This window comes from Cuculus canorus, chromosome 5 (genome assembly GCF_017976375.1).
Source record: "Cuculus canorus isolate bCucCan1 chromosome 5, bCucCan1.pri, whole genome shotgun sequence".
In the NCBI taxonomy this organism is placed as follows: domain Eukaryota; kingdom Metazoa; phylum Chordata; class Aves; order Cuculiformes; family Cuculidae; genus Cuculus; species Cuculus canorus.
This window is the reverse complement of record NC_071405.1, coordinates 6,246,507-6,258,983: the sequence shown is the minus strand read 5'-3', so window position 1 is coordinate 6,258,983 and position 12,477 is coordinate 6,246,507. Positions and strand designations below refer to the sequence as shown.

The 12,477-nt window shown below is 41.7% G+C and overlaps 1 protein-coding gene across 1 annotated transcript in view; it reads left to right on the top strand.

The window, feature by feature from the left end:
- The first annotated feature begins 9,065 nt into the window (after nucleotides 1-9,065).
- LOC104068014 (protein AHNAK2) overlaps nucleotides 9,066-12,477 on the top strand; it is a 29,423-nt gene continuing 26,011 nt past the window's right edge. Inside the window, exons 1-5 of the mRNA XM_054066974.1 lie at nucleotides 9,066-9,141; nucleotides 9,743-9,825; nucleotides 10,623-10,712; nucleotides 11,436-11,489; nucleotides 12,091-12,232. Of these exons, the coding sequence (XP_053922949.1) occupies nucleotides 9,066-9,141; nucleotides 9,743-9,825; nucleotides 10,623-10,712; nucleotides 11,436-11,489; nucleotides 12,091-12,232 (445 nt within the window). The remainder of the gene's footprint in view (nucleotides 9,142-9,742; nucleotides 9,826-10,622; nucleotides 10,713-11,435; nucleotides 11,490-12,090; nucleotides 12,233-12,477) is intronic.

The following is a 12,477-nucleotide window of genomic DNA, read 5'->3' as shown; positions in this document are numbered from 1 at the left end:
CGACCCTCCAGGCAATCGTGAAGCTAAAACTACAGAGACCAGGTCTGAGACAGAATCATTGGGCAGAGGAAAACACTGCCACTTGCAGCTGTATTTTAGCTAGTGAGAGGAGGGATGGATCAGGAGAGACAAATTCAGGTATCAGCCACTGCTGCCTGCTTTTGCTGTCTCTTTTGAACGTCATTCTACAGGTGAAATATTGGACTTCAGAAAACACTTTAGAAAATATTTTATTCTAGTACCAGAAGACTTAGGGGGATCTGGCAAAATTATATTCCCTATATAGCCAAGCAACCAAAAAATGGTGATAGCTGGGTGAAACTCATTAACCTAGGATCTGGGAAACTTCAATTTGACAATTAGGAAGGAGGGGAGGGGAAGGCCTTTGTGTTTTTCATGTTTAAATATGACTCAGTCTGAGAAAGTCTGTGCAGAGCCCCAGCAGAGTGATTTATTCTCATGCTCTGAAATTTCCTTTGGATTATATTAAGATGCTTCTATGATTATCTTTGCCATCAGAGGAAAGATGGACTGCTGTAAAAATAGCGAGCTTCTTTCTAATAGGTCTCATTAAAGGTTTTGCTCCTGTTTTGAAGTGTGAGCAGGCATGCTTTTAATAGTTTTAAATCTATGTGCAGACCTTATCAATAAACACACACTCACAAGAAAGCCATTCACTCTCCTTTTCATCTGGTGGCTGTTAGTTTCTCTTTTTATGGTAGTGTTTATATATGTTCTTAGTTGCCTGCGCTCTTCAACATCTTCCCGGATATTTGTCAAGCTATAGAAAATGCTACATAAAATTCTACAGTATGAGCTGTAAGAAACCTTAATTGCACAGATACTTCTCTACTTGGGGGTACTTCGCAGAGCAGAGTACCATTCCTTTTGATAGAAGTATGAGCTACTTTCACGAACAGGTCTCTGGCCAGGCAAGGAGACCGATCATTGTAACTTACATATATTATCTGTTTTCAGAAGGTTTTGAGATGAGATGACTTCAAGGCTTTTAATTACGTACTCTAACGGCTGACAAGGGCAGCTTAACATACCAAGGCATCGAATCAAAACACCTTGTTCGTGCCTTGAATGGAAGGAAACTATTCACACGGTGGTTATTTGGGAGTAGCTGCTCCTTTGGCTCTGCTGTGCTACAAGCCCCTGCTTTTGGCTCCAAATTCCGAGCTGCATTCATCACAGTACAAGTATGCAGCTCAGTGACAGAGCGCAGCCGAGGGGCGTTACGCCGAGGGGCATTACCAAAGGAAATGCAAAACAAAGGTGGGAGTATAGCTTGACGACAAGCCTAGCTGGTTCTGAGAGCATCCTGTAGATTATAAGGCCTGTTAAACCCCTTCAGCAGCAAAAGCTTTATCTTCATTCCACCAATTGGTCCTTTGTCTTCATCCCACAGAAACAGTTAGGGAGACTAGAATTTCAGGGCTTGGTGGGGAAGATCCTACTCCCAGCACAGGGCAGAGGGGAAACACTAGAGGCGAGGGGCTATTCTTCACTTCCATCCCTTTTTCTGAGGCAGAACAGCTGCTTTTTCTGCTGTGGGAGTCATTCAGAGCTGAGGAGGGGGTTTGTCTAGGTGGAGGTACAGTGTGCCTGCTGTGTCGTTGGCGGTGGTTCAAGTGAAGCAGCATTAAATTCCTGCCATGGAGGGCTGGGAGAGGCAGCCTTCTCCGTGACATTGCACCCGTGTCTCCCCATCGCCACGTATCCTGCCCAGATAGAGTGACAGCCGCAGCATTCCTGCTGCGGTCCTGCCGTGCCCCAGAGCCCTGCCCAGCAGTTGTTGTAACTCATCCTGTGGGATCTCGCAGGACAATGGAATGAATCCTGATCTGTGGAATGCGTTAGGAAATCTCTGTTGAAGATGAACCTCTTGATTTTTCACTGATGGTTTTCCCCAGCAAGGTTGGAGCTGCGTACTGGGAATGCCATGGGCCTGCTGGAGCTCGTGGTCAAACCTACTTAGACCATGCAAGAACCTGTGCCATGGGATCTGCTTTAAACCTCATAGCAGCTTCCTCAAGGAACACAACCCATGCATTGAAGAGTTCATTTGCAAACACTTTCAGTTTTTTATCTCTGCCAACTGATGCTTGCAGGATCCTCCCCCCTCACAGCCAGCTTGCTTGGAAGGACATGACTCCTCTGCCAAACTGCCCAGGAGGATTTGGGTGGTGGGGATCATTGCTTTGAACTGCCACGACTGAGCCCCTCACCTTGAGCAGCACTAGTGCACCAGTTGTTTTTATTCATTGCCTTAATCTTGGCATTTACACCTCACGAGATTCACAGTGGAACTCAAGGTATGGTGTCGGAGCAGATGCTTTTTGCTAAATAGACTCCAGGCAGTGGTTCTGGACGACAAATCTGCCACGGTTTGTTTCTTTTTAACCACAGACCTTGAAGCATCGCAATGTCGCTACGTTCTTAGTCCTTCTTAACACAGCATTAGGTCACCACTTCCATTTGTAATTTGATCTGAAGAAAATAAAAACCAGGGGAAACAAAGAGAAATAGTGAAATTTTTCAGGCCACTGCTGAGGAACTATTTTTATGCTTGTACATGTCATTTGCGCAACATTTTTAGTGCAGGGGTCGGCAAATCCTACTTTGTCAAGCCAATTGATACAGTTAGCAGAACACAATGGTCTGCCTGTGGATTCAGAGATCTTTAGCACAGCTGATTTTTGGAAAGTGGTAAAAATAGTTCTTTAAGTGTCAAAAATTCAGGTTCCTACCAAAAAAAATGTTAGCTGAGATGGAAAAGGTGACCCTTTTGCTGTCATTATAACTTTGTCTGTGAGGACATTTAAAAAAAGTCTGGTTTAGGCCATTTGTCAGTCATGGGAGCTTTAAGGAAACCAAACCAAGAATGCAATATGTTTGATGACACTGTCTAGCTGGAGTTAGCATTTTAATTAGCTGCTTCATCTACATTTATTCATCAGTCTCCAGTCTCTCGAGATACCCTAAGAAATTCAAAGAACCCACTGCAAGGTGCATTAATTCAATAATTTATCAAAATAATTGAGACAGTGAATTGGAATGGGCATTGAAGAAGCACACATGGAAATGGAAGCACTAAAGTTGCCAAATAAAAAGATAAAATTGCTGCCTTTTTGCCCATAACCCAAAGTGAAAAATTTCTCTTAGTAAACTGAAGTCAGGTGAACTTACCTATCTGAAAAGGTGCTCTCGAGAGGCCAAGATGAATGCCAAGCATGTGCATAGTGTTCCTGTTATCAAGTGCTTTCCTGAACCGAGACCTACAATTTTAAATATTCTAACTATTCTAAATATTCCCTATTTCAAATAGAAGAAGTGACTCAGAAGGGGTTGTAGGGCTTTGCAGCAGCACTGCTCAGGCGGCTGTGAGAGCTCTGAGGGAGGAAAAGGAATCCCAGTAATTGAGATACCTGCAAGAGAGGGAGAACAACCTGTGGGAAAAAAACACAAGGAACGTCACCCATTTTGAGAAAGGGATTTGATTTTAAAAACAGGAGGGGTTTTGGAGCAATGTATTAGCAGCAATTAGCCATGCATGCTTGAGAAGTGCCAGTCCCACGACAGAATGAGGGCACAGGAACAGTTTTTGTTTGTCTTGCAGTTATCCACTCCTCCTTCTCCTTATTTATAATATGAAACAGGTTATGTACCCAGTGTGTGCATTGCATTGTCAGAAAAGACCCAATCTAAAGAACTCCCAGCCTTGCTCACAGTCTTCTCACCAGCTATGGACTCAGCGCTCTTCATTTCCAGAATACTTCACAAACAGGACTTTTTGTTTCACAGCTAATTAATTGTACATAACAAACACCAAAATCCTGGTTGAAAAAAAAGGCACGGGTTGTGACCTTTATATATTAACTAATAATAATAAATGAGTGAGCAAAGCATACAAATTTTTGCCTGTGAACAAATGTTTACTTCAGAACAGGTTTCTGTCTGTTAAGAGAAACTACTTGTTGAAGTGAATTTAGATAATTCATACCAGTCAGGACATGGCAAGAAGGAAGCTCTTCTGGTGAAGATACTACTTGAGAATGAGCAATATTTAACCTGCACCTCTGTAAGAAATATTCTCATTGCAACCATTGCTACTCTTCTCAGTTTTAAGTGTTCTGCATTTAAGTCCCAGGGAAAACAACACAACAGCAGCATTTTGGTTCTCTCTGACAAAAAAAAAACAGAAAAAAATTAAATAAAAAAAAAAATCAAAGCCACCTTTAGCAGGAAAAATAATGCCTAAGAAGTTGATGCAATGAAAAACCATACGCTTAAAGATAAGAACAGATTACTTGAATTCACTACATTCATATGCAAACATAACTTTAGCATAAAAACATAAATAATAGAAAGCCCAAATCTAAGAACTACAGAAAAAGGGATGTAATATATAAACAAGGAAACTAAGATGATGAGCAAAGGATGTTATAGTTTCTTTTTTTAACAACAACTCTGCTATTCTCATTTCTGTTTATTCGATTTTAATGTATACAGCTTATGGTAATTTTATTTGTCAGTGTCCCAATTCAAGCTAGGTTTCTGCTCAGTTTATACAATACATTAAAGCACAATTGACTTGAATTCAAGCCATTGTCGTATTTTAAACTAGCTATAATGTTTCAAATGTGGGATTTGAGACTGTTAACCGCTGAATGTGAATACCAAAAAAAATCCTGGTTTTACATTTTTGTGGTTTTACCAAAACCAGTCCAGCTGGGTTGCTACATTAAAGATAATTTTTTTTAAAAAAACTGCATATAAAACAGCAAATACAATTTTCAGTCTTAGGATATGAAAGTTTTCCAGCCTATATAACTCCTACTGCCTGCTTTCAAAATATTCCCTTGTTCCGAAGTCAGTTCAGCAGCTATTAGAAGTAGTCACTGAAGTAAATTCCATCTTGTTTATGAAAACATTTTGAACAAAGCATTGATTGTCCTGAGTTTATAAAAAAAATTAAAACCTATAAAATGTTGGCATCACTACTATTTGGAGCATGAGAATGACATGCATATAAATCACAGTTTATTTGCACAGTCTTTTATACACAGAAAGAAGGCTTTGCTGAAAATGGCATTTATCGATGTACTGTAATTCCCCTCTTTTATAGATTTGATTTTAATGTATTCTGAATTGGGAAAAAATCTGAAGCAAACTTGAGTCTACAGTAGGAATCAGGGGCACAAGTAGTCTTTTATGAAATGGGTTAGCTACGGCGGAGGGGAGAATTGATATACGAATAGGCAGAGTTTGGGGAAATCAGGGTGAATGCAAAGGTTGCAGTGTGAAGCTTTGGGAGAGGAGATTATCTGATGTCCCTCCATGCAATCTCAACCACATCTACATTAGCCCTGGGGACAGTAGTCTCTTGCTCCAGTTTCTACGAAAGAGTCCTACCATCACCATTTAGAAGATGCAGCAGTTTACTAAAGCTTCTCACAGGAGAACTCTGTCCTTTCCTGCACATCTGTGAGGTGGGTGAAAGAGACTTTTTATGGGACCGATTTGCATCTTAACATAAGGGGATTTTTCTGGTGACATTTTGGCAAACCTTGATCCTTGGCTCCTCTAGCAAAGACAAGGAGAGCAATTACCTGCCAGCGCTTGGCCAAGCATGTGAAGCCATCCTTGTGCCTCATACACCGCGGCTTTGCGTGATCAGCAGCTGGTGGAAAACATAAAACCTCTCTTGGTCCATGCCCAGATGAGATGTTATCCAAACCAGGTCAATCTCATGCTGAACAAGACTTGGCAGTGTTGTTTGTTGTTTTAAAAAGGCATCCTAATGGGAAATAAATGTTCAGGTCTCACCGCAGGAAGTGATCTAATTCTCCTGGATTTTATGAGTAGCCTGGTCTTAGCAACAGGAGGATTTTGAAGGTGTAGGTCACAAAATCATTCTAAGTATCCATTGTTTAAAACATCTAGTTGTAAAAGTTTTACCTGTATTAGAAGCTGTAGGACAGCTGCAGTTCCCTAGACTCGAAAGATATTCCCCACTGGATGGTGAAAAATGAACAGCACAAACTCTACAGGACCATTCAAGTCCTGGGAATGAAGCACTCCATACTTGCACTGCTTCGGTTCTAGACAACTAAAATGTCACTGAAGTTATATCGGGGTAAAACAAGAGAAACAGCAATGAAGCAGCCCAAGAATTCTCCGAGATAATTCTTTCCTTTTTCTTTTCCATTAGCAAAATTATTGGCAAGCAACAGGGATCAATGCTGTAATTAGCCTGGAGTGCAGCACTGAAATGCTCTAGCAATCCAAGCAATATTCTGTTAAGTCATTCTACCGGACTGCAGGGCTTGTGGGTGGGATTCTCCCAAGTGAAAAATACAGCAATGCCCCAAGATCTAGCCCTTACTATTTCTTGGAATTTTAGTAACAGCTATAAAATTTGCTGTTGGCACCTGGATCTTTAGAAACACTGAGCAAATAGAACAATCAAGCCTCAGTCCTGCAGCTCTTCTCCACATATGATGCTTATTAAAATACAATTGCTGAAGAGCTTCATGAATGGATTCCAGAATTTTCAAGCAGAAATGCCTATAATTAGGTTCATAAATCCACATCTAATTTTTTTAGCAAGGTTATACTCATTTTTCCAGTTTTCTTAAGCTTCTGAAGGTTGAAAATGCTAGAGCTTTTGAAAAAAAAATCAGGACAGTTTGTGCAGGGCTTTAATCTGAATTAGAGTCTGCATTAAGACCATTTTCTAGAGTTGTTTATTGCAGACATCAGGACTAGTCCTGTGGAGGCTAAAGAAGCATGGTCTGGCAGCCCAGGTGTGTTCTGAGTTGAACTCATTCTCTGGAGCTTAAATACCACAAGAGTCTGTATTAAGATGATGTATGTATGACTAATGAGGATGCATTCTATTCTATCAAGTTTGGAAACTTGGCCACAAGCTGACATGGGATATTCCCACTAGAAGCACACTATCACCATTCATCTTAACAAAGTGGTCCATCACTTATTATGTGGCATAATAGGGTCTTTCAAGATCCTGATGTACTAAATAACCTGTGTTCAAAAGATTCAAAGTAAAAATAAATGCAGGCAGTCAGAAAACTATGAAGAAATAGTAGCAAAATCACAGCCATTTTAAAAATATCTTGACAACTCGCATAAGTTAGAGTGATTGCATACACACATAGAATCATAGAGTCATAGAATCACCGAGTCATAGAATCACCAGGTTGGAAAGGACCCACTGGATCATCGAGTCCAACCATTCCTAACACTCCCTTAAACCATGTCCCTCAGCACTTCATCCACCCGTTCCTTAAACACCTCCAGGGAAGGTGACTCCACCCCCTCCCTGGGCAGCCTCTGACAGTGCCTGATGACTCTTTCTGCGAAGAATCTTTTTCTGATATCCAGCCTGAACCTCCCCTGGTGGAGCTTCAGGCCGTTCCCCCTTGTCCTGTCCTCAGTCACTTGGGAGAAGAGGCCAGCTCCCTCCTCTCCACAACCTCCTTTCAGGTAGTTGGAGAGAGCAATAAGGTCTCCCCTCAGCCTCCTCTTCTCCAGGCTAAACAACCCCAGCTCTCTCAGCCGCTCCTCGTAAGACTTGTTCTCCAGCCCCCTCACCAGCTTTGTTGCTCTTCTCTGGACACACTCCAGAGCCTCAACATCCTTCTTGTGGTGAGGGGCCCAGAACTGAACACAGTACTCAAGGTGCGGTCTCACCAGTGCTGAGTACAGAGGGAGAATCACCTCCCTGGACCTGCTGGTCACACCGTGTCTGATCCAAGCCAAGATGCCATTGGCCTTCTTGGCCACCTGGGCACACTGCTGGCTCATGTTCAGTCGTCTGTCAACCATTACCCCCAGGTCCTTCTCCTCCGTGCAGCTCTCCAGCCATTCTTCCCGCAGTCTGTAGCACTGCATAGGGTTGTTGTGCCCCAAGTGCAGGTCTCGGCCTTTGGCCTTGTTGAACCTCATGCCACTGGCCTCGCCCCAGTGGTCCAGCCTGTTCAGATCCCTTTGCAGAGCCTCCCTACCCTCCAGCAGATCCACACTTCCACCCAGCTTAGTTTCCATCCGCAAACTCGCTAAGGATGCACTCAATGCCTTCATCCAGGTCATTGATAAAGACATTGAACAGAGCTGGACCCAGTACTGAGCCCTGAGGAACCTCACTTGTGACTGGCCTCCAGCTGGAGTTAACTCCATTTACCACCACTCTCTGGGCCATCCAACCAGTTTTCAACCTAGGAGAGTTTGCGCCTGTCCAGACCAGAGGCTGACAGTTTCTGAAGCAGAAATGACTTGAGTCATGGCAGCTTGTCTGCACACACAGCTTGTAATAGCCACATTCAGAAACGTTGTGTTCTAGCCCACGGACTCTTCATTTAAAGTAGACAATGAAGAGGTTGCTCAGTTCTGCTTGTGGTTGTCTTCTCTAGTGTTTGGGCATATTTTTAAGCCAGAGGATCTGTTTTGGGAGAGCCAAAATTATGTATGTTAATGGCAGTTGCAGAATTTGGCGCGAGAGAGCAAGACAGTCTGATGGCTTGAAAAAAACAGGAGTGCAGAGACAGGAAAGACATAGCTATCAGGGCAAGGACTTGTGCATGTATTAGAATAGCCTGTGTATCAGGGAACACATAATTCAGCCACACTGTCCTCTACTGGCTAAGCCCAGGACACTGAAAACGATGATGTATTCATTCCCTTTTCATTCTTCAGTGCCTAATGTAAGGCATTTCAACAGAATAATTCTTTCAAACAGCTCATCTCCTTCACCTCATATCTCTCTGCCCCTGATGTTTTGAAAAAACAAGAAAGCAGAGTGAAAGCTTCATGATGTTTACTCTCTGGCTCTTAAGACCTCTGTAAAAGGCAAGCAAGAGTTTTGAGATGGGGAATTTAAACTGGTTTAATTTATTGCCAATTAATGAACTTTTAATTACTCACTCTGATACTTAAAAAAAAATAAAACCACTTAGGGAAAGAACCTCAGCTCTCCTCTGTACACCTCTCCTCTTCCAATCCCCTTGCTGTGGGCATTCCCTTTGGGGAGGCGAAGGATGGCACAGGACATGGCGGTCAGCAGATGTTGGGTGCTTTACTTTTTCCACTCGTTTCATACTCACTTGCCCCAGAGTGAGTTCCTCCACCAGCCACCAATCAATCAGAGTGAAGCTGCCTCCCCTGTGCCCCCTGCTCAGGTGGTTCTTCTTCCTCCAGCTCCTCCTTGAGATCCTATTTCACACCAGCATTTCTCCTACTGGACCTCCCCTCTCCTGCTCTCTCCTCCTCTTTCCTACTCTGGTGTGGTTTCCTCTGTTTTTCTAGCGATGTTGTCTTTTTTTCTCAGCATTTGCCACCATTCCTTAAGCACATTTTCACCAGAGGTGCCAGAAACTCCTCTGTTCGTTTCAGTATTGCAGGCAGAACCGGCTGCAAGGTTGTTGTTGATGCCCTCCCACAGAGACCACCCCACAAACACACCATTGGCAAAACCTACTTTTACATTTTCTCTAGCCTGAGGATTTTTGCCTTCACAAAAGTCTTTGCCTTGGTATCTTTGGAAAGATGGGCCTGATGAGATCTGAGATAAGGAATCTGAGTGAAAGCAGCCTTTCTAGGGTTTGCCCTGCATGTGCCCCAGGTGTGTTGCCTCTGAGGGATTCAGCTTGCGAGCTGCCTGCTCCGTGCTCTGCCTGACTCTCACAGAAGACAACAATTTGTATTCTGCTTTCAGGTTCTGGACGACAGCTGAGACCAGCCGAGCCTCAGGGAGATGCGGATGCGGACGCTGATGTGGATGCAGAGGATGAAGATTCTGTGAGTTTTTTTAGAGCTGGATTCTTTAGGGGAAGGGAGTTTGGTAGTTACCTTGTTAACACAGGACCTTGAACATTTTCTTTATAGCTGGGTCTTGTTGGAGATTATTCCCCATCAAAAATCTTGTATTTCTGCTTAGGGATCTCCTGCCAGCTCAAAAGGCAGAATGATGCTTCAGTATAAAGTGATCCGCTCTTTGCCATGATTAACCAGCATAAATTTAATACCAAGACTTAGCAAACTAACTATTATATTGCTGTTGGCTACAGTAACTTTTCTTTATAGCTTTATTTGGTTTAGATTCCCTATTGTTTGACTCTAGAAGGAAGCATGCCAAGTGCTTGTCAGCAGAAATTCCTGCTGGGACTCTTCCATGATGTGCTTGGTTACAAAGGGCAATAAAGTTTGAAGCTGCGGGATGCAAAGGTTAGGTGTGTAAATACAGCAGGGGAGGGAATTTTTATTGTCTTTTTCAATTACTACTAAGTGATCCATCAGTATTTTCAGTCTGTTTAGCCCATAGATGCATACAATTCATAAGGAAAACCAAAACCAGCATAGCATTGTTTTTATCTTTCAGGGATCTATCCCTTATGTTCTTGAGTAACACCCTTAAATGAGAATCGTATTTCTTCTTGACCTAAGGAAAGAATTACTGGTCATTTTACATCCACCATTACTAATGAAAGATTTGTACACAGAAGGAGAGTATGCCTAGGTAGAAAAACGCTCCTAAAAAACTGGGTCACTGTTTAATGGTGGATGTTCTTTTCACATCACTCATTTCTTTTCCACAGGTTAACGAAGTGGCAGTAGAAGACATCCGTCCAAGGCCACAAGGATCCTCTCCAGTGTATGAATATTCCGTAGAAGAAGGCTATTTAAAGGCAAGTGGCTGAGTTTTCATGCAGGCCTGGCTTTACCAATTTAATTCAAGATGCTTTAGTTCCTACAGGCAGATAGACTCATATATGTCATGTAACAGGGCCATGGTCACTGATGGTTTTAAATCGTACTAGACTTGTTGTCGGACATGTCCTTATTTCTTGGCAAAAAATATGTTTGACTTTATTTCTTAAAGGACCTGGAGCATAGACTGTCAAGACATGGCAAAGCTTTTCCTATTAGAATATTTAACTGAATTGAATGTAACTAATATGTATTTCAAAATTACCTGTACCTTTTGGTTATTAAAAGTTAAAAATCTAATTAATACCGTCATGTTAAGCAGGCAACAGTTTGAAATTGATGCTAAAGTAGAACAGATGAAAAAAATGCATGTTCATGAAGATGAAAGCATAAGAAACATGCAACATGAGTAACACACAGAAGGGTTCCCAATGTCTTAATATAATTGGTCTCTGGTGTTCATTGCATGCAATTTTTGGTCCAATGCAGGGGGGCCTTGGCATCTCATTTACTACCGGAAATAGTATTGTTAAACTATTATTAATGTGCGTTGCACTTGTAGATCCCAATGTTGCTCTGTTGCCATTAAAGTCAGCCTCAGTTCTTAGTCTAAACCAGGGATTTTAACCAATGTAGGACTTTTGGTGTACTTTACAATAGCATGACTTCTGAATACTAAATAATTGCAAATTATGTTTCAGCTTGAAGAAAACAAAAAATATTCTACAGACAAATCAAAACAGAGTCATCCACAGGTCAGTCTAAAAGCACTCTGTAGTTTTAGGCGTGTGAGTTGCAAAATAGTAGAGTCTGTTACAACACACAGACGTGGATGGGTGGACAGAGGGAAGAACTAACAGGGAAAGAGTCACTTAGACTTGTTTTGATCAGGAACTTCACAAATTACCCAGTTGTGGCACAGGCATGAACGCTTGCTTGTCCTATTTGAGGTTCTTCCATAATTCTTCTTAGCTCTCTTTAGCCTTATCTAGCTTGAGTACAATACAGCATTGGCTCTTAGTCTGACTTTTCTGGCCCATTGCCTCTAACTGAGGTGCTTAACATCTTCACAGAAAATACAGTCTTTCAGCCCTAAAAGATTCCATATGTTTCACATTTTAAAACTGTAAACTATTTTCCCTATGGCCCTGATCCAGCAGAACCCTAACACGTTTAATTCTAAATTAGAACTTAATCAAACCCACACTGAATAAGTACATTCTCTGCTTTAGATAACCTCTCTTGAGATGCTTAAAATACACCTAAGGAGACTCATTTTTTTTTATGGTAGAATAATGTAGAATGCTTTGATATAAATGAGTAAAATTACAAATTTGCACCTTTTTCTACATCTAGGAGACAATGGAAGTGACCCTGAAAACAGAAGTGGAAGCTGGTGCTAGTGGTTTCAGTGTGGCAGGTGGAGGAAATGAAGGAATATTTATCAAAAAAGTACTTAAGGAATCTCCTGCTTCAAAAGTATTTAGCCTGAGAGAAGGTACAGTCTGATTTGTTTGTTTGCATGTATAATATCTTAAAATAATCAGGTATGCAGTTGTGTGTGTCTACAGTTACCTACCGGAGCTGTCATCTCTTTAGGTAAAAGAAATAGTAGATCCAACCCAATTGATATTATGTGTGAGATTTTCCATATCAATAATTTCAAAGACCAGTTTCTTAAACAATAATGAAATGTGATGTTTTTGTATACCATAAAATATTTCTCATTTTCGCTGGAACAGT